The sequence below is a fragment of the Canis lupus genome, chromosome 30 (assembly GCF_011100685.1).
Source record: "Canis lupus familiaris isolate Mischka breed German Shepherd chromosome 30, alternate assembly UU_Cfam_GSD_1.0, whole genome shotgun sequence".
NCBI lineage: Eukaryota > Metazoa > Chordata > Mammalia > Carnivora > Canidae > Canis > Canis lupus.
The window spans coordinates 16,639,510-16,662,396 of record NC_049251.1 but is presented as its reverse complement, the minus strand read 5'-3'; the positions used below and the strand labels follow the sequence as shown (position 1 = coordinate 16,662,396).

Below are 22,887 nucleotides of genomic sequence, written 5' to 3'. Positions count from 1 at the left end.
CAATGTGTGACTCGATCCGGGGACTCTGGGATCACGCCTTGAGCCAAAGGCAGATGCTCAACTGCTGAGCCACGTAGGCATCCCTATACAGAAGTATTTTAAATAGAGAATTTATTTTAGTGTTACATAAAATTAATATTTAAGTTGAACCCCCCTTTTTTTAAGATCTTATTTATTTACTCATGAGAGACACAGAGAGAGAGGCAGAGACATAGGCAGAGGGAGAGGCAGGCTCCCTATAGGAAGCCTGAGGTGGGTCTTGATCCTAGGACCCCAGGATTATGACCTGAGCCAAAGGCAGACCTTCAACTACAGAGCCACCCAGGTGCCCCTAAGTTGAACCTTTTCTGAGAGAGGAAAACTTATGCAACTGTCTGAGTCTTTCTGTTTAGGTCACTATTTGTGACTAGAATACCAATACCATCTACGTATTAACATCCAAATTACTGGTTTAGATTTTTTTTTTAAGATTTTATTTATTTATTCATGAGAGACACAGAGAGAGAGAGGCAGAGACACAGGCAGAGGGAGAAGCAAGCTCCATGCAGGGAGCCTGACGTGGGACTCGATCCCAGGACTCCAGGACCACGCCCTGGGCCAAAGGCAGACACCAAACCGCTGAGCCATCCAGGGATTCCCCTGGTTTAGATTTTTTTGAGGGAAGTGGAGAAGACTGTTAAAAAAAATTAGGTCTACAAACTAGAATCATAAGTTGTAATACCTAATACATGAATCCTTTTATAAAGTTTACTTCTATAAAGTTACTAACAGTTTCACATATGTTAACTTATTCAATACTTACAATAAATCTATAAAATAGATACTACTATTATCCTCACTTTACAGATGGGGAAGTTAAGGTAGAGAGGGTAAGTAACATGCTTAAAATCACATGGAAATTCAAAGGAGAAGCCAGTATTCAAAATCCAGGCAGTGTGACTTCAGAGAGTCTGTGCTCTTAACTGCTATGATAAACTACATCTTGGGGGAAAAAACAAATAACCTGAAAAGTATAAACTGTGGCTTTGATGTTTTTAATTACATATTACCATAAATATTCCCCATGATATATGTAGAATATAAACACATTTTCAATATAATTGTACAGACTTAAAAAAATGATAAAGCTTACATACAAACTAAACACAATGTAAAATCTGAAGCTTATTCTGATTAAAAGAAGATCTCAATAACCCGAAAGGACTCTCTTTCTGTACACGCTTACCTTTCTCTGTGGTCTCATTTTTTTCACTCTTTTCACCATTTATCTATTTCATAGAAAAAAAAGTTTCAACTTTAATAGAAGTAAACATATTCATAGAAACAGAAAGTTCAACTCTATTACTTCATCGAAACTGAAAGCCTAGAAAATGAAGTGTGTGGAATACTGGCATTTTATTAAAATACAGACGGGACAGTCATGGCTGCATCAGGTTATCTGGCAGCAAAAAACAGCTGAAATAACTAGCAGCAAATCAGAATCATGTAATGTTTCCTTGAAATTTTCTTCAGTTAAAGGCTAAATAGAATATAAAAGCAGACTGTTATAGAAACTTAATATTTAATTTAATGACAATATTTCTTATAATAAAATAAAAATTCTAGTTATTCATTTCAGAGTTCTGTATTACATTATTAAAGAAAAATAAAGTAATCAAAGTTTTACAAATTTGTATTTTTCTAACCAAGACCACATGATTCCAAGGTACTAATTCATTTTACAGAGGACCCACTTGAGCCTAGTGATCAATTTTAGCATCACTAAAATTAAAAAAGAAATGTATATTATATGCCTGCTTATATAATACAGTATGAAGTGCACAGTATCACCTATGAAGCATTCTTGCCAAAAGCAAAAACTGAACCTGAATCCTATGAAGCTTCTAGGCTGAACTTCCAAGAAATATGGAAGATAGAAGTAGAGATTAAATGACACAAGGAGGAAACAATCAGTTAAAACCAGAATGTAGCTGGTTCATTTCACAGAACTGATCCATATCAAAAAGTCAAATTCACGAAATAAAAAAAATGAAAGGGGGGGGGGACTCAAGCAGAGACTACTACAGAGACGTAATTTAAGAGACATACCAATCAGAAGACTTTGAGTGGATCTTGTCTGGATCCTAATTCAAACAAATCAACTCTAAACTATCATCATAAGACAGTGGGTAAATGTGAATAAAGACTAGGTATTAGATTATATCAGGGAATTACAGTTAATTTTGTGAGGTAAAAAAACAGCATTGTCATTATTACAAAAATGTCCCTTTTCTTTGAGATGCACACTGAAATATTTAGGAGTAAAATGATATGTCATCTGGAACTTACTATGAAATAATCCAGCAAAAGGGGAGAGGTGCAGATACAAAACGTTGACAAATGTTAGTTGATTATTGGCAACTAGGTAATGTGTCTAATAGTATTCCCTTTTCAGTATAAAAAGGCTAAACAAAGTAAAAATAATAAAAAGGAGTTGGCTCTCCTGTTGGAAAGGCAAGATTTACAACTCCCTTTCTTATGTTATTTGAAATCTTGTTATTTATCTGCATCAACCACTTGACCTACAAAAGAATATCTCCTAAGGCAGTGTTATTTATCTTATGAGTTCCTAAAATCAACAAGCCATACTTCCTTACTTCTTTTTACATAGTGTCTACAATGTCACAAGTAATAGAACAACTATTTCTTTTCTTTTCTTTTTTTTTTTTAAAGATTTTATTTATTTATTCATGAGAGACAGAGAGAGAGGCAGAGACACAGGCAGAAGGAGAAGCAGGCTCCATGCAGGGAGCCTTGTGTGGGACTCGATCCTGGGTCTCCAGGATCACACCCTGGACTGAAGGTGGTGCTAAACTGCTGAGCCATGGGGCTGCCCCGAACAACTATTTCTTAACGAAACCAACGGTGATTCACATACAAATGATAGCTGAAAGATACAAGATCCTTAAGAAAAAGTAAAGCAGAAATCTTTCCATGAATTTCAAAAGCGCATAAGAAATTATATTTTAGGAAAAACACACACAAGAAAAGAAAGAAATTATATTTTAAGAAGAATGGTTTCTCAGAAGGTAAAGGGAAGGAGATACAGGGGTAGCTGGCAGGTACAGATTGAGTCACTGACAGTTCTTGGCAAACAAATGCTGTCACTAGATTGATTACTAAGTAGTCACTGAATAAAATGGAACAAAAGAGGAAGAGGAAAGGGGCAGAAAGGAAGAAAAAGCAAAGGGGACAGTATGAGACCCTGGAAACAGATAAGGTTGTATACCAAATAAGTAATATACCAAGTCTTTTTCTATGTAAATTACATTTATTAGAAAGAAGAGACCTTAAAGATCACCTATTTCAAGATCTTCACTTGGCAATGAGGAAACGAAGTCCTAGAATGGTTAAGCATGACTTGACATGGGACCAGAACTCACATATACTGAATCACACTGAAATGCTCTTTCTACTGCTCTAATCAAGTATACAATGACTGCAAAAAAACAAATAACACACAGAATAGAGTTCTGTAGAAGCTTCAAAAGAACCTGGAATCAAATGAAGCTAGAATATTTAATTCAATTTCTAATAAAAACACATTAAATTTTACCCTTGTGGCCTAAAAGTGTGTTGTAGTGGTTATGTCACTCGCCTTAGGCAAATCACCTGAAAAAAAGAACCAGTCTTTTTACTTCACAGAATAAATTTGAAATACCTTTTGGGTTTTGTCTCTGGAATCCATTACATTTTCCAAGGAACTTTTAGTTGATGTGCCACCATCCTCTCTTCCTGCTTCTTGCCTTTTCTGTTTCTGCAGCTGTTCTTCCTCCTGTCTGTCCTTTTCTTCAAGTTTTTTCCGAACTTCGGCTTCTTCATATCTAGTTGACAAAAGAAGTCAAGATGTGTTCCTTGGCTTATGATCATGAAAAGTCAAGGAGTTCCAGTTCCATAAAATTAGTCTCCCTACCTTGGGGTATTTTATGGCAGCATACTTTGTCCCTCCCACTGATACTTGACTCTGCTGGTGTTCTATTACAAACCACAACTTATAAATTCACCCTATGTAGATTTCAAATTACCCAAAATCTTGAAGAAACACTATGCTCTCAGGTTAAAGCTATTTACTGCTTTTTGTTCTTACCCTCCCACTAATTTCAACCTTTTAATAATTCAAATCTGCTGCAATTTCTCTTTCAAAGGATTTATACTCTTGAAATTAATTCTAAAGACTCATCTACTTACAAAGTAATTCAGAATATAAAAAAATTAAAGATAACAAATAAGTGAGAAAACGGCCTTAATACTTAGAAGATAAAGGAATATCTTTGGTAATAGTACAAGTAGGGAAAAACTAGGAAATCCAAGAGAAACATCAATAATGTGGTAACCCAAAGATTAGGAGAAATTCTTTTTTACTTAGGTGATTAACTGGCTAAAGGAGAAAGAGAATGGTGATTCTAAATCGTATCAACCACCTTAACATATTCCAGTCCCAAGATTAGTAATTTCTCAGGGATAAAGGGAATACATTAAGTCAAACAATTTCTAAGTAAAGACTATGATGTATATAATTCATTGATCTAAGCACGAAAAATCATTTAGACAAATGTTCCCTGGGCAGCCTGGGTGGCTCAGTGGTTTAGCGCCACCTTCAGCCCAGGGTGTGATCCTGGAGACCTGGGATCGAGTCCCACGTCGGGCTCCCTGCATGGAGCCTGTGTCTCTGCCTCTCTCTCTCTCTCCTCTCTGTGTATTCTCATGAATAAATAAATTTAAAAAAAAGAAAAAGAAAAACGTTCCCTTTCATTTCGTTAAGGAATGACTAATAACTAAAAATTGAAGCATACTGTTTTAAATATCTAATTACTTCATAAGCCTGGTAAGTCAGTCACAGTAAATATTAGAATTAGGTCTGTTTTTAAACACACATAACTACTGCAAAGTAGTCAGTCCTAAACTAATAGTAAATACTTCATTCCCATAATACCAATGTCCAGAGCACATTACAACCTGGGGTAAATAAGGAATTATATTTTTTATGAAGAATCCTGTCAGAGAGTTAGAAAAAACTGGATCTGAGCTCCAATCTACTGCATGAATGTTTACCTTAATCTGTCATTCTAAATACTTTTAGATTTTCAGTAAAAAATATGAATGGTAACACATGAACATAGTAAAGGTAGTATGGCAAAAGATTCTAATTTCTCTGCTCCAGTTAACATAAGATTTATTTCTAGGAATTGGGATTCATATGCATGGTCAGATTAAGTTCTAAATACTATTTTTATTTTCTAAATTTATGTTCCTTTAAAGATTTTATAATAAAGTCTGTACCTGAGTTTAAGGCTTTCAGAGAGTCTTTCAGCTTCTTCAATAGCTTTTTTGATGTTTGCGAGTCCAAGTATTGAATGAAAGTAGTCCTAAAATTACAAGAAAATCATCCCATACTTTTAGTACTGGCCATTGTACACAGCACTATTGCTAAAAACATTAAAATCATGGTGCTATGTAAAGGAAAGGTTGGATGAAAACATTATTATGATTGAATGAAGTATTTTTTTAAACTTTTATCCTACATAAACACACAACTTATTCTCCAAATGTTTCAAAAGTATCTCTTCATACCATTAGTTTGTAAAAACAAACAAAAAAAACCGTAAAAGGTAATAATTTTGATAATTGGAAGACAGCTTTAAGAAGTATAAATCGTATTCCTGCTATTTATGAAATAAGTGCCCAAAAGCAAAGCTTTTAGGAGCAAAATATACTTTCCTATTTTAAGTATGTTACTCAGTTTTTTTTCTCTAGTCTCAGAAGCCATAAAACAAATTGTATATTGACCTACAGCATGGGATTTATTTTGTTTTACTTGTTTTAAACTGAGATATTTTTGCCTCCACCTTTATCTTATAATAGTGACCTCCTCTCAACTGGAGTCAAAACTTTTTTGACATTTAACAAGTTTCACACTTGAGGAAACTTTGAGTAAAAGTCAAATGGTAGAAATAAATAATTAATAATGTAATCTTAATAAAAACCTAAAAGGTTTGGCACATAACTTACTAACAAAGCATAATAAAGTTAAAAAAAATCATTTCTCTAAGAGGTCATTCATTAGATCCTGCAATCAAAGATATTTTCAAGTCAAGATTGGTTTGACATGACAGTAACACAGTGAGACCCAGCTACCTGATTTTTGGATCTAATTATCAAATTGGGTACAACCAGACAGTGTGACTCTGAAATAGAGCTTAGTAGCACAGTTTATCACAAATGATTTAATAATAAAAAAGCCAAGAAGCCAGTTATCCATCTTTGGCTCTCTGAGATGCAGTCACTAGATGCTGGTAGGGTAAATCTTTTGACAACAGCTATTTTATCTAGCTTAAAAGAAGATCATGTTTTGTGGCGCCTGGCTGGCTCAGTTGGTAGAGTGTGCAACTCTTGTTCTAAAGGTCAGGGTCTTGAGTTTGAGCCCCATGTTGGGTGTAGAGAATACTTAAGTAAATAAAAGTGCATCATGTTTTGATTAGGCTTATTATTCTAAATAAAGACTAAATATATTAAAAGGCTCTTCACTATGTAATTTCAATAAAAGTATACAGTTTTTTCAAAATTGTATCAACTGAAAACTTCAGTTGCCACAATGTCTAGACTTTTGATGCAATATGCTTTTAATAGAAAACAAAATTTAATCACTATTGTAAGATTTCTCTCATAAAAATAAAACACAAAAGCAAAAAGTACCATGACTTGTTTTATTAATTTTTTTGACATGAACTTATTAAAAAGCTGGCCTGTAAGCTCAGCTTAACCCTGTTTAAATCCTGAAAAAACTGTTTGGCATTTAGGCATTGCTGTTACAAACTTAGAAGACACTCCCCTAATATTAGTGAGGTTTCTTGTCAATATTATCTCTTTGTTCTTAAAGAAGCACAATTAATATTTTCAAAAGTACTGACAATTGGCAGAATAGAAAAATAACATCCAATTCTTACACAACCAAAAATGTTTCTCAAGTTTACCCAAGTAGAACTTTCTTATTTCTAAACATAAAAATTCAAATAAGTATTAAGATTTCACAAATAAGAAGGCTTACCAATAATAATTAGGATGAGTGATCATGTATGCCATACAGATTTGAAAATGTAATTCTAATTTTACCAGGACTTTGCTACACTAGTATTTTCATTATTATTTGCCTTCCTCTCCCTTTTCAGATAATCCTGAAAAAATTATAAACTGATTTTTCAATGAGTAAGAAATATAATGTGTCCTTTAGTAGTGAGCTTGCTAAATTAACATTTTATCTAAATCTTAAATATTCCCTCAAGTAAAACAGGAGTGAAAGATACAAGTTTCTGAAGAAGACTGGTGGCATTACATTCTGCCCCTATCTGACATCATATTCTGCCTTAAATAATATCTAGTTAGTAAATTTAACACTTTACAAACTTGAAGTGCACTGGAGATGTTGGGCTAAATAAAACAAAACAAAACAAAACAAAAAATTCTAAGGTAGAAGCAGAAGTGTACCCTAGACAAAGCAAATAAACAACTTGAGTGTATGAAGTAACAGCCTGAGTTACCTGAGCCTTTGCACGGAGCTTCCTAAGCTGACCAACTCCTGCAACTTTCAACTACTCCCTTTGGAAATGCAATAGATACTCTGTGGAAATGGAAAAAAATTCTTATCGATTAAACTTCATTCCTAATCTTAAGTTTAAAAAAAAAAGTAGCTACAAAGACATTCTCAATCTTCTCAAAGGAAAAAAACTACTAACTAGAAAAATACAGCAAAAAGTAAATACATAAAAAATTGCCCCTACCACCATAAACAGCATACATCAAAACTAGTGAATTATTCAAAGCTGCAAATCTTTCAAAAATATTTACTAAACACTTTGCACTTCTTTTTAAAGCAATTCCACTTTAATAGATACTATAAAAACCATCAAAGCATGCAGAAGCTTGTTTGAATTTGGCAGGTCTTTGTATCTACAGATAGGTATGCCCAAGAATGTTCTAAGTATACGACCAATCTAGTCCTCTGTGGTCAGGAGGATGAACCTCCAAATGCAAAGGTCACCTTTTCAAAGCTAGATCTAAATCCCTGTGACTATTATTAACATAACTTTGCTGGTGAGAGGAAATTCCAGCAGTGATTTATCATTATTAAGTAAAACATTAAAGTCATCCCTTAACAACCAAAAGAAATCATTTGGTCACATTACTCTGAAAAAAAAAGTTATTTCAAAGAATAAAAGAACATTTTTCATTTCTGTAAGTCAACTGTTCACCAGGGAACAACAAAAAACCCCTCAATATTAATTCAAGAATGGCTTCTTGGGACAGCCTGGGTGGCTTAGCGGTTTAGCGCCGCCTTCAGCCAGGGCATGATCCTGGGGACTTGGGATCGAATCCCACATAGGGCTCTCTGCATGGAGCCTGCTTCTCCCTCTGGCTCTCTCTCTGTCTCATGAATAAATAAAAAATCTTTAAAAAAAGAAAAAGGCTTCTCAACCAGGTAGGAAACCTATAAGCAGTATTCTGGTACTATTGTCTGGTAGCAAGATTGCTCCTAAGTAAAGACAGAACCACCAACACAATATTCCTCCAATTTCTTTAACCTACTTGCTATGTTCTTCTTTTGCCTATTTCTACTGCAACTGAAATGCAACCATTTTCTCTAGCAACACCTACCCTAGTCATTAGTTCTCTTTATCCATTTACAGCTCTCCCACCTTCCCTCCCTCTCCATGGCTTCAGCAAAGTGGAGGAAAGGAACCTGCTCAAAGGATTAAAAGGAAAAGTAGTAGTAGTAATAATAATAATAATAATAGAAGCAATCAGTATTAACTGAAGTCTTTAACGTGGTTACAATGTCACTCAAATATAAAACCTGTCACATAAAAACAAGTGACTGACTAACCTGAGACTGACAAATGAAACAGGAAGATGGGAGTGTGTACACATGAACACACACACACACGGTATTACACAGCTATAAAAAAGATAAGATTGTGTAATGTGACAACATGGATGGACCTATAGGGTATTATGCTAAATGAAATAAGTCAGATGAGAAACGCAAATACTGTATGATTTCACTCACATATAGAATCTAAAAAACAAAAACAAAAAAACCCCCAAATGAATAAACAAACAAAAAATAGAATCATACCTGTAAACACAAAGAACTGATGGTGGTCCGGGTGGGGGGGCGGTTGGGGATGGAGAAAATGGGTAAAGGAAGGTGGGAGATAGGCTTCCAGTTACAGAATGGATAAGTTACAGGAATTAAAGGCATAGCATAGGGAATGCAGCCAATGATATTATAATAATGTTGTACGGTGACAGATGGTAGCTACATTATGGTGAGCAGAGCACAGTCTATAAATCTGTCTAATCCGTATATTGTATACCTGAAACTAATGTAACACTGCATGTCAACTACACTCAAATAAACCGTAATAAAAACAAACACATACACAAAATAGGTGACTAAATCTTGAATCCTGAGAAAGTATGACTGCAGTCACATTTTTCTTATTTAATGCATGAGTAAACTGAATCCTTCCACTTGACTTGGCAATTATTTATTGTAACAGAAAATTTAGGCATCTGTACATTGCTATAAACTTGTACTAATTAAAGGCAAATTAGGTATATGTAGATAGTGTGGTTGTATGCACATATATACATTTACAAATAAACTAAATGTTTAGTTTGCTTTTTCTATCCACATAAGAGTTTGAACTTGATGCTGCATAATGTGATCTAAATTTCAGTAGTAGTTAAAACTTTTAGAGAAAATCAATAGCTCTACTATGCAAAATTAACTTAGAAAATAAAAATGCAAAAATAAAAGGTACCTGCTGTTGCTTGAAATCGGGCCTTTTTTTGATAAGATTATAAACGGTCACATATTTCATATATAGTACGTAGGCCCTTTCCTCATCACGATCTAATCTGCTTTCTTCTGCTGTCTTGAAAATCTTCAGGGCACTCTGTACATAACTTTAATTAGAGAAAAAAATAATTAAAATACTTGACACATGGTGGAGGGAAATCATGTTTAAGGTCTACAGAGAATCTTGGTAACATGAATTTCATAATTTAGATTCGCATTACTTTGTAACCGATACAAAGTTAGATACGCATCTGGATGCACCTGCAAATTCCCCTAGCCTACAAATAAATACTCCTGCTTCCGAATAGTTGTTTATATAACATCAAACTGTTCAAAACGTGGGCAGCCTCGGTGGCGCAGCGGTTTAGTGCCGCCTGCAACCCACAGCGTGATCCTGGAGACCCGGGATCGAGTCTCATGTTGGGCTCCCTGCATGGAGCCTGCTTCTCCTTCTGCCTGTGTCTGCCTCTCTCTCTCTCGCTCTGTATCTCTCATGAGTAAATAAAATAAAATCTTTAAAAACAAAAACAAACAGTTAAAATGCATTGAGCCCAGTTTTAAAAGATTTGCTATGATGCATAATCCTGAGACAAGTGGTCCTTAGGCAGCCATATAATAGTTATACTGTATGATTTTTTTTAAAAAAAGATTTATTTATTTGAGAGAGAGAGAAAATGAGCAGGGGGAAAGGGCAGAGAGAGAGAGGGAGCAGTCAATTCCTCACTGAGGAGGGAGCCCGACTGGGGGCTCAATCCTAGGACCCTGAGATCATGACCTGAGCCAAAGGCAGATGTTTAACCACATGAGCCATCCAGGCGCCCCTTTCATAGTCTACCATTAAAAATCATAACTCCATACCATTTATACTGAAGTAGGGGAGCTAAAAATCTTTATTATTTTAATGTTAAAATACTTTTCAAATCTCCTCACCCCTTACTATGTTGTAAAAATCTCCCCACCTAAAAATCCAAAAAACAAGGGACAGGGAAAGGGAAAGGAATTTGATCTTTTTACTTGGTTAAAGTTTTCTACAAAATGACCAAACTGTACTCTGATTCACTGGTCCTGAAAGGAAGAGAGATTTTTTTTTTAAGATTTTATTATTTATTATTTGACAGAGAGTGCACAAGTAGGTAGAGGGAGAGTGAGAAGGAAGCTTCCCACCAAGTGGGGAGCCCAATGCAGGGATCAATCCCAGGACCCTGGGATCATGACCCAAGCCAAAGGCAGATGTTTAACCAACTGAGCCACCCAGGCACCCCAAAAATGAGACTGAAAGCCTAAAAATAAGTCATCTTAAAATTCAACTTTGGTAAAATATTTGAAGAAGCTGTGGCATTCATTCTAAAGTCATTTGCCTGCCTAACAGTCTTTAAAAATCAAATTAATAAAATAGGCATTTCTGCAAAAGGAATTCAATCACTGAAGACTAAAGTTTTAGCAACCTGGCTATAGTACCAGTGCTTATATATAATGTGCTTTATCAATAACTTATTTTAAATAAAATAATAATTTATATTTCCCATTGCTTCCTATTTAAAAGTCATTCAACAAAAGTTTTTACTCTTAGATTTTTATTTATTTTTAGAGAGCGTGTTTGAGAAGGTGGGAGTGGAAAGCAGGAGAGGGAGAGAGCGAGAGAGTCTTAAAGCAGGCTCCATAGGGGGAGCCAACTCCTTGTGGGGTCCAACACAGGGCTCAATCTCACGACTCTGAGATCACAACTTGAGCCAAAATCAAGAGTCAGACACTTAACGGACTGAGCCACCCAAGCACCCTACCAACAGGAGTTAAACAGAGCTGCTTTCTCTGTTATCCCATCAGTATTACCAATTTAGCTCAAGAAGTAGGCCAATGCTTCTCATTCTTTCTGTCCCTGAAAAAGATCTCTTTTCTAACAGCCCATTTTGCCTACTTGTAATGGTTAGAAATATCAGTTCATTTTGGGATTTTCTTTTCTGACCTTCTTTAAAGTTCCTACTATTGTCTCCTCTTCATCCCTGATGTTTTGTTTTCTTTCTTTCCACTTTCTATTTCCTTTAGAAAATGACTCATAAAGATGTCCCTGTGCATTCATAGGTCTCTTTAGATGCCTCTTCACAGGTTCATTTGGGATCATACATATTGTTTTTTAGAGCCTCCCATTTATGGAGGAATCAAGAAATACCTCTTTTCTCTGATTTCTAAAATCTGCCTGACCCAAGCCATGGCTGGCTAAATCCACCTTTCTTTCTGAAACCCTTATTTCCAACCTTATTCATAATGTATTTACTTGTTTTTCTCCAAATCTTCTTTGTCAGTCAAAATTAATTCAGAGGAAAAGTTCTGCTATTGCCTTTTGTCCCTTAACAGAGATAGAACTATCAACAAGTTAACAATTTTACTAATACCTCGTTTTTAGCAAAATTACTTCCAGTAAATACCAAAATACCTAGATTTCTCACTATTATATTTTAGCTCAGGACGGATCTTGTAGTCATTACTAGTAACATATCATCTCTAGCCTCTACCTTACTCAGCAGGCAGATGGACCATGTCTTCAAAAATAAAAATACATAAATCTCTAGATTGAAAGTTCATGTCAAATTGGCACAAATTAATACTTTGCTAAGTATTAGACAAAAAAATGTTTCTCCTCTTTCAATCAAAGAAAGACTATGCTAGGGTCATATCTTACATGTGAAATATACAAGAATAAAAAGGATCTTTAAATAAGTGTATCTATACAATTTTATAAAAAGACATTAACTGTGGCTAAATCATTTCTGTAGAACCCCTGCCTTTACCTCTTAAACTTATAATCGGATATACTGTCTGGAGAACAGAAAATATGTATATTAGCAGAACATATATATATATTATATATATATATATATATATGGTTAAGAATTTCTCTAAGGAAAAAAAAAAGAATTTCTCTAAGGAGGTCTTACTTTATTCTTGTGATGATGCCATTTTTCAAATAAACTTCAAACTGACTACTTATCTAACTCATTTAATATGGGAATGAACTAAAAACTTATGATTCAGTGAAACTAGCAAAGAATACATACTTCTTTGTGCTTATTTTCTCTGGTTTAACTTCTGTCTTCTTATTGAGGTCTTTTAGTGAAGAACTGAGGTAGAGTTCTTTAGGAACTGAAGCCACAGCAGGCATGATGAATAATCTTTACTTTTCCACTTTGACAATGGATGGTGTACCTTATTAAAAGTAGTTCTTTTCTGAAACAAAATGAACATAATTTCAATTAACAACAAAATAAGTGAACAGTAAAAAACATAAAAGTTCTACACCATATCCTTTGTTAAAAGAGTTAATTTTAAGTTATCTTACGTATTCATTTTGGAAATTCAAGATATTCAGGGTATCAATTATTTTTTTCAAATATTCATTTAACTAAATGAATTATTTTATCACTTCGCCTTAAGTATTAAGAATCTTTCTTGTTAAAGGAATTAACAGAGTAAGAGCTTTTACATTTTCTACTGGTAAATCTGCATTAATATATAGATCACAAACAGAAGTTTCATTAAGAAATATTTCCCTTTCTCATTGATAATACCAGTTAATAAAAAGAAACAAGTTGGTGGAGGATGGGGAGTAGGCAGGGCCACTTTACATGGAGCCAGAGATATATGAACAGAATATACCCAAGTAGTTTGGTTTACTCTAAAAAGTTCTTTGATGCTTCATTACATCCTTTGTTCCTCTTATGCTCTGCTAAGTTCTAAGAAGATGGAGAAAGTAGTAAACAAAATAAAGAAGAGGAAGAAAAGCTGAGTATGTATCAATTAAGCTGTGTACATGTGCAGGAATGCACATAGGGCAGATCAGGAGCAGACATCAATGAGGAGTCCTGGCAAAATCATTAAGTGTCACAAATGAAAACTTTAGAGGAACTCAATTAAATTTATACCATTGTCTCCTGCTTTGAAGAACTAATTACAATTCAAATAAATATAGGCATACCTCATTTTATTGTGTTCCATTTTACGGTTCTTTGCAAGATACTGCATTTTTAATAAACTGAAGACTTGTAGCAACAGTGCACAAAGTCTCTCGGTGTCATTTTCCAACATTTGCTTACTTCTTGTCTCTGTGTTACATTTTGATAAAGCTCACAATATTTTAAACTTGTTTACTATATTTGTTATAGTGATCTCTGATTAATGATTATGAATGACTTGCTAAAAGCTCAGGTCATGGTCAATATTTTTTAGAAATAAGGTACTTTTATTTAATTTTTCAACTTTGATTCCAGTTTAGCTAACATAGTGTTATATTAGTTTCAGGTGTACAATATAATGATTAACAATTCTATACATTAGTGCTCTTTCTGATAAATGTACTCTTTACTCCATATTACATATTTCACCCATTCCACCACCTCCCCATAGTAACCATCAGCTTATTTTCTATAGCTAAAAGTGTGTTTCTTGGTTTGTCTCTTTTTTCCCCTTCATGTCTTAAATTCCACATACGAGTAAAATCTTTAGTGTATTCTATATATAGTATCATGTTATCTGCAAATAGAGAAAGTTTTACTTCTTCCTTACCAATTAGAATGTCTTAAATAATTTATTTTGTTGTCTAACTTCTGTGGCTAGACTTCCAATATTATGTTGAATAAAAGTGGTGAGAGTGGACATCTTTGTCCTGTGGGTGTTCCATAGATGGCCTTTATTATGTTGAAGTATGTTTCCTCTAAACCTACTCCGTTGAGAGCATTAAGAATGGATGTTGTACTTTTTCAAATGCTTTTTCTATGTCTATTGAAATGATCAAATGTTTTCTATTTTTTCTTACTGATGTAATGTATCATGTTGATGGATTGGAATAATGAACCACCCTTGCATCCTGGGAATAAATCCATCTGATTGTGGTGTATGATTTTTTTTTTTAATGTGTTGTTGGATTTGGTTTGCCAGTATTTTGTTTAGGATTTTTGCATCTATGTTCATCAGAGATACTGGCCTGTAGTTCTCTTTTTTTTTTTATGTCTTTATCTGTTTTTGGTATCAGGGTGATACTGGTTTCACAGAATAAATTTTGAAGTTTTTCTTTCTCTTCTATTTTTTGGAATAGTTTGAGAAGAATGGTATTAATTTTTCCTTAAATGTTTGACAGAATTCACCTACGAAGTCGTCTGGTCCTGGACTTCTGTTTGTTGGGAGTTTTTGATCACTGACTCAATTTCCTTGTTGGTAATTGGTCTTCTTGCTTTAGTTTTGATAAGTTATATACTTCTAGGAATTTATCTAAGTTGTCTAATTTGTTGGCATATAATTTTTTATAATATTCTCTACAACTGTTGGTATTTCTGTGGTGATGGTTGTTATTTCTCCTCTTTCATTTGTAATTTTTGTGTATTTGGGTCCTCTCTTTTTTTTTTTAGTAGCCCTGTATTGCTAAACACTTCCCCTTTGAACTGTTTTTGCTGCATCTCAAAGATTTTAGACCATTGTGTTTTCATTTTCATTTGTCTCCATGTAATTTCTGATTTCTTCTTTGATTTCTTGGATGATTCACTGATTATTCAGTAGCATATTATTTAACCTCCATATATTTGTGCTCTTTCCAGATTTTTGTGATTGGTTTCTAATTTCACAGTGTTGTCAGAAAATATGCATGGTATGATTTTGATCTTGAATTTGTTGAGACTTGCTTTGTGGCCTAATATGTGATCTATTGTGGAGAATGTGTAGCCTGATGTTCTAGGATGGAATGTTCTGAATACATCTGGTAAATCGATCTGGTCCAGTGGTCATTTAAAGCTACTGTTTCCAGGGTGCCTGGCTGGCTCAGTTGGAAGAGGATGTGATTCTTGATCTCGGGGTCATGAGTTTTCTATACCCAAGCTGGGTGTAGAAATTACTTAAACAGTTAAAAAAAAAAGTAAAATAAAGCGGTTTTCTTGTTGATTTTGCTTGGATGATCTGTCCGCCTATGTAAATGGGGTATTAAAGTCCCCTACTGTTATTGTATTAGTATTGATTATTTCCTTTATGCTTGCTATTAACTGTTTTATGTATTTGGGAGCTCCTTGTTGGGTGCATATTTACAATTGTTTTATCTTCTTGTCAGATAGTCCCCTTTGTGATTATTTAATGTCTTTGTCTCTGTTATAGACTTGTCTTAAAATCTACTTTTTGTCCAACATAAAGAATTGCTGCCCTGGCTTTCTTTTGGCATTCCATTTGCACGGTAAATGTTTCTCCATCCCTCACTTTAACCTCTTTCAGTCTGAAATGAGTCTCCTATAGGCAGCATATAGAAAGGTCTTGTTTTGTTTTGTTTTGTTTTTTATTCATGAGAAACAGAGAGAGGCAGAGACACAGGCAGAGGGAGAAGCGGGCTCCTTTCAGGGAGCCTGATGCGGGACTCGATCCCCGGACTGAGGATCACGCCCCGAGCCAAAGGCAGACGCTCAACCACTGAGCCACCCAGGCATCCCAGGTCTTGTTTTTTAATCTAATCTGCCACCTATGTCTTTATTGGAGTGTTTGCTTCATTTACATTCAATGTAATTATAGATATGTATTTACTGCCATTTTGTTACTTATTTTATGGTTAATTTTTATAGATTTTTCTCTTATCCTTTCTTTTCTTGCTCTCTTTCATGGTTTGTTGGCTTTCTTTAGTGATATACTTGAGTTCCTTTTTCTTTGTTCTTTGCATATCTATTACTGGTTTTTGATTTTTGGTTACCATTAGGTTTATATATGCCATCTTCTGCATAGCAGTCCATATCAAGTTGATGATCGCTTAAGTTTGAACCTATTCTTTACTCCTCTTCTATCCCATATTTTAGGTATATGGTGTTACATTTTACATATTTTTATATTTTATGAATCCCTTAACTGATTTTTACAGAAATATTTATTTTTACTGCTTTTGTGTTTACTTTTCATACTTTCACGGTCTTTTGTTTTCCACTCAATGAGTTCCCTTTATTTCTTGTAGGGCTAGTTTAGTAGTCATGAACTCCTTTCAGTTTTGATCATCTGAGAAAGTCTTTATTGTTCCTTCTTGTCTGAATGGTAGTCTTGATGGATAGAGTATTCTTGGCTACAGATTTTTCTTTTCAGCACTTTGACTGTATCCTACCACTCTCTCCTGAGCTGCAAAGTTTCTGCCGCAAAATATGCTGATAGCTTTATGGGGTTTTCCTTTTTTCTCTTCTTTGATGATTTAAAATTTTCTTTTATTACTACGTTTTGTCATTTTAATTACCATGTGTCTTGGTGTGGATCTCCTTGCATTGAATTTTTGGGGGAGAATCTCTGTGCCTCCTAAATGTGAATATCTGTCTTCTTCCCTAAGTTAGGGAAGTTTCCAGCCAATATTTCTTCAAATAAATTTTTCTGTCCCCTGTCTCTTCTTCTTCTCGGATCCCTATAACATGAATGTTATTACACTTGATGGAGTCAAGGAGTTCCTAAGACTATTCTCAATTTACAAAATTTTCTTTCCTCTATTTTGCTCAGCTTATTTTCCATTACTCTGCTTCCAGGTCATTAATTCATCCTCTGTTTAATCTATCCTGCTACTTATTCCGTCAAGCGTATTTTTAATTCATTTATTGTGTTATTGGTATCTGATTGGTTCTTCTTTTCTTTCTTTGTTAAGGGTCTCACTGATGTCCAAATCCAGTGAGTATCTCTGTGACCATTACTTTAAATTCTCTATCAGGCATATTACTGAGATCCATTTTGGTTAGGTCTTATAGTACAGCATAATAAGCATAACTTTTATATGCACCAGGAAACAAAACAATTCATTTGATTCTTTTTCTTGTGATACATTTTAGTGCAGTGGTCTGGAACTGAACTCATAATGCCTCCAAGGTATGCCTGTAGTTACGTTAATGTGTTTAAGAAATTATCACTTTTTTTCCCTATCACTTCACTATCTTAATGCTCTTGATTTTACTAGTACACTTTTATTAGATGAATGGTCATCAATAAATATCTAATCCTGAAAAGCTGAGTAAGGTACAACTTATGGAGAAAAGGCATCTGTTCACTTTTGTGAAAATTGAAAGGTGCTCTGATTTGCTTTGATTCAAGTCACGTTTTGTATTAAATACGAATACTTTGTGATTTCTTGAAACTCATCCCTTCTAACTCCATGAAATTAACTCACTGTCTTAGTCACCAAACCTAGCTATTTTTCTCTAAATGTTACATTTAGTTAACATTCAATTTTTTCCATCTATAGTTGCTCTATGTATCTACAAACTACGTTTAACCACTTTATTTAGCAGTTGCATATCTATGCGTTTAGAGACAGTGATCTCATATATAAATACCTTCTACACTTTTCCCTCCACTCTGTGTTCTGTGTCTAAAGCTAATAGTGATAGCAAAGGAAAAAAACTTCTGGATCACACCATCACTCCCAAAAGGATCAACAAATGTTAAATATGTCCTTCTAGTTAGATAACTAATTCATCAACAATTCATCTCTAAACCAGCTAAAAGCACCCACTAAGTAAAGAGTATGACAGGAATCCATTGGACTTCCTCACAATTATAGAAACAAGAGCATCATCTGAGTATCTCAACTTGCAAAAAACACTACACTATGTGTTAAAGATATAATGGGTTTATAAGACATGGTCTTTGACTCTCAGGATAAACAGTTTAACCACAGACCGACCACCTCTCATTCCATACCTACCACATTCTCACTCCCTGCCTATTCCCCCCAACTCTGAGTGAAAAAGCAGGAATACATATAACACCAGTTGTATAAAGTTTAAAAACAAACTAAAATGAACAGTTCCCTAAGCATACAAATGAGGTAAACCTATAAAGACAGATAGAAGGGATCCCTGGGTGGCGCAGCGGTTTGGCGCCTGCCTTTGGCCCAGGGCGCGATCCTGGAGACCCGGGATCGAATCCCACATCGGGCTCCCGGTGCATGGAGCCTGCTTCTCCCTCTGCCTGTGTCTCTGCCTCTCTCTCTCTCTGTAACTATCATAAATAAATAAAAATTAAAAAAAAAAAAAAGAGATAGAAAATGATAAACATAAAATTCTATTTCTGGGGAGCCAGAAGATGTAATCAGGAGGCACATGCAAGGAGCTTTAGGGATATCAGTAAGGTTTTAATCCTCAAGTTGGGTGGCATTTTCAAAGGTGATCACATGGTAATCATTTTATTATACTGCTTTCTAACATATAAAAGAATATAAGTAACATACTTAACGTATTTCATAAAAATTTTATTTTTTTAAAGATTTTTATGTATTCATGAGAGACACACACACAGAGAGGCAGAGACATAGTCAGAGGGAGAAGAGGGAGAAGTAGGCTCCATGCAGGGAGCCTGATGTGGGACTCGACTGGATCCTGGGATCACGCCCTAAGCTAAAAGCAGATGCTCAACCGCTGAGCTACCCAGGCTTCATAAAAATTTTAAGGAAAACTATTAACTATACTGGCTTCAGCTTGGGTCATGGTCCCAGGATCCTGGGATGGGGCCCTGAATCAGACTCCCAGCTCAGTGGGGTGCCTACTTCTCCCTCTACTCCTCCCCCTGCCTGTGCTTTCTCTTTCTCTGATAAATAAATAAAATCTTTAAGAAAAATAAAAATTAAAAAAAATTTAAAATATATGTGGAATATTGGAAGAGCCTCATACATAAAACTTCTGGAATACAGACAGCTTCCGTACAGTGATATAAATGGAACCAAGAGCAGAGCACTAAGGAATAAAGAATTGTAAACATACTGCAAACAACTTAAAAAAAACAACAACCTGGCAATAAAAAAGAGAATGTTGAGATACACTGGGATGTTGCTCCAGGAACATGATTTCTACTGGAATAGAAGAAGCAACAGTTGAGGAGAAATACATACTAAGGTAAAGCACAGTAAGGTCAAGAAACTAACTCTTTGGGAAGGTGTTTAAGGAGATATGTGGTAGAGGCAGGGGACACTGGAGTTGGGACTATTAATGAGGGCCAGAAGACAGTAAGATTAACAGTTACAAGAGCTACTTTTGACTCTTCTGCCCTCAACTAGTTCAGCAAGATCTGAAGCTTACTTCATTGATCGAAAGCCAACATTTGCTCCCGGTTCAGGCTACCTCTTGAAATGTAATTCCCCAAAAGCCCAACCACTTTTTGATGGGGATACTACCAAGTGTACTAAGAAAGGGACTAAAGCCAGAATTAGGTAGATTAGCCAGGTACCAGTCAGATAGTATCTGTTTTTCCAATTCTACCCTTCATTTGGGTCACAAGTGCTATTGGTCTAACCAAAGGATATATGTTCAAAATTCAGAGTCTATTTTGTTGATTCATGACAATTTATGTCATTTTTATCGGCTGGGAAAAGAAAAATTTATCAGCTGGGAAAAGAAAGCTATTGATTTTAACCTCCTAAAATGAAGGTCTAGAATATATGTTCAGGTGAATCTATATCTCATGATTACCTTTAAAGCTTGGATCTTTGGAAAACAGGTCATTTAAAAACTACATATGCTACCTAGGTAACTTAAAATAGTAAACTATTAGCTATCTCAAGGTTAAATTCAAACATTCACATATACCCTGCTGTATAAAAGACATTGTGTTTCCAGGAACTCAAAGATTAGATGTGATCCCCTTACCCAAAAAGTTAAAAAAAACTACTGTGAAAGAAAAAGTTGTAAGCAGTGGTAATAAAACACAGTAAGGTAGCCAACTATAAAGAGTTACAAATAATGTACAATAAGAAAAATTAAGGAAGATTAAATATGACCAGAGGGTTCTTGGAAAAGACAGAATTTATGTTAATCTTGATAGAAGGCTTTTGATAGAGAAGAGGTACTGTATGAGGGGGAAAAAAAGAAAGTAAAGAACATCTTTGGGAACTAGGCAATACAGACAAAAAACAAGGATCTACTAGACAGAAAAGATTGAAAAAATAGCCTGGGAACAAAAAGTAGAAGGCCTTGAATGTCACAATAAAGCAGTTACTTTGTTTTCTAAAGGTAATAGAGAGCCATAAGGTTCTGAAGAGGGTTATATGATCCAAACTGACAACACTACAGAGTTAGACTTTAAGAGATAAAGAAGACACCAGCAATCTATGATAATGATCCTAAGGAAAGATGATGAAGGTCAGAACTAGGACAGAAGAGATGGAATGGAGGAGGCAGACACAAGAGACGTTGAAAGGTAGAGGACTTAGCTAACGATTAGACACGTGGAGGGAAAGTACAGGGATGATTATCATGACAAAGTTTATATTGACGGTTTCTGAAAGACTATCCTTTTTAAAAGTTAATTTTTCTAACATTAGTGGATTTTTTAAGATTTTATTTTTATTTATTTTTTAAAAATATATTTATTTATTTATTTGAGAGAGAGCGAGCGAGCGAGCGCACACACGAGCAGGGGAGTGGGGGACGCGGGGGGCGGGGGACAAGCAGACTCCACGCTGAGCATGGAGCCCAACCAGGGCTTGATCTCACAGCTGAGATTGTGACCTAAGCCAAAATCAAGAGTTGGATATTCAACTGACTGAGCCACCCGGATGCCCCTAAGATTTTATTCTTAAGTAATCTCTATATCCAGTGTGAGGCTCAATCTGACAACCCGATATCCAGAGCAGCATGTTCTACTGACTTGAGCGAGCCAGGCACCTCTGTCCTTATGTAATTCTGAGACTAGCTGAAATAAATAAAATTTTCTCTGATAATGTCATCAAAGTACCACAGTTGTTTTCATTTTCATTCACAAAATTATAGAAGTTACTGTCAAATAAGATGCTTAGTGTTAAAAATACTTACAGCATTGCCTTAATTGCCATTTGAGCTTCTACAATCACAGATTTCTGCAGAAGTCAAAGTACAGTGTAAAGAGTATTTTTCCCTAATCAAATGAGAAAGCAAAGAAGGATATACATGCAATTTAAATCTATGTGAAATTTAATGTGTTAAATTCTTGAGAAGTCATTCTGCTGCATATAGCCTTTTTTTTTAAGGTTTTTTTAAAAATTTTTATTTATTTATGATAGTCACAGAGAGAGAGAGAGAGAGAGAGAGAGAGGCAGAGACACAGGCAGAGAGAGAAACAGGCTCCATGCACCGGGAGCCCGACGTGGGATTTGATCCCGGGTCTCTAGGATCGCGCCCTGGGCCAAAGGCAGGCGCCAAACCGCTGCGCCACCCAGGGATCCCCTGCATATAGCCTTTTAAGAGATCTCAAGAGACTGACATAAAATAAATTAAGGACCAGTATGACTGAATGAATTCACAATTTATTTTGGCTACAACAGTAAAAACAAGGAAAAGAGCAGCAGCAGTTTTTTGTTGTTACAATAATCCCACTGATACTTATAAAAGAATGTTCAATAAGTACAGAACTCAATTTGTAGAATCTACTTGTTTAGATCTAGCACTAAATATAACATATAACCTATTAAACTATGTCATGCTTCAAAAAGGATTGTAAGTTAAAATAAATAACACAAAAAAGTATAGGTGAGAAAAATTAAAGTTCTTCTAAGAAATTAATTTTCTTAAGATGTGTAAATCTGATAAGATGAAATACTTAAGCTTTAGTGACACAGCAATGCTCCAGAAGTGAAATCTAGACAGTATTGACAATAAGTTAACAATGGGGGGGATGGCATAGTATTCCCCCATTCTCTTTATGACATCCTTCTGATTCTTCCAAAGAGAAAGAGTAGAGATAGATAGTCTTCCATGGAGTGAAGACTAAAAAGTAAAAAGGTGAAGACTGAGGTCTGTGATCATTCAAACTGGTCCTGATAACTAGGGCTTCACACCAGACACTGCCTAGGTCCTTGGCAATGCTGAAAGGAAAGCAAAGTTTGTCTCTGTTGGAAATCTATCATCTCACTCCACTTGTGCCCTTCAGAGAGCAACAGCACTCATTATATCTTCTGACTACCTTACATTTCATATAATCTGTTCTATAATCATTCTAGTTTAAATGCCACAGACAAGTAAGTATTCATGATGTGTTTTAAA

The 22,887-nt window shown here is 35.1% G+C and overlaps 1 protein-coding gene across 2 annotated transcripts in view; it reads right to left on the bottom strand.

Moving 5' to 3' along the window:
* Positions 1–22,887, bottom strand: part of USP8 (ubiquitin specific peptidase 8) — a 66,265-nt gene that overhangs the window by 36,149 nt on the left and 7,229 nt on the right. For both annotated transcript variants that reach the window (XM_038580402.1, XM_038580403.1), the window contains exons 2-6: positions 12,952–13,120; positions 9,861–10,005; positions 5,320–5,405; positions 3,701–3,863; positions 1,226–1,268 (exon numbers count right to left, since the gene is read on the bottom strand). In XM_038580402.1, coding sequence (XP_038436330.1) covers positions 1,226–1,268; positions 3,701–3,863; positions 5,320–5,405; positions 9,861–10,005; positions 12,952–13,055 — 541 coding nt within the window. In that variant the 5' untranslated portion in view covers positions 13,056–13,120. The remainder of the gene's footprint in view (positions 1–1,225; positions 1,269–3,700; positions 3,864–5,319; positions 5,406–9,860; positions 10,006–12,951; positions 13,121–22,887) is intronic.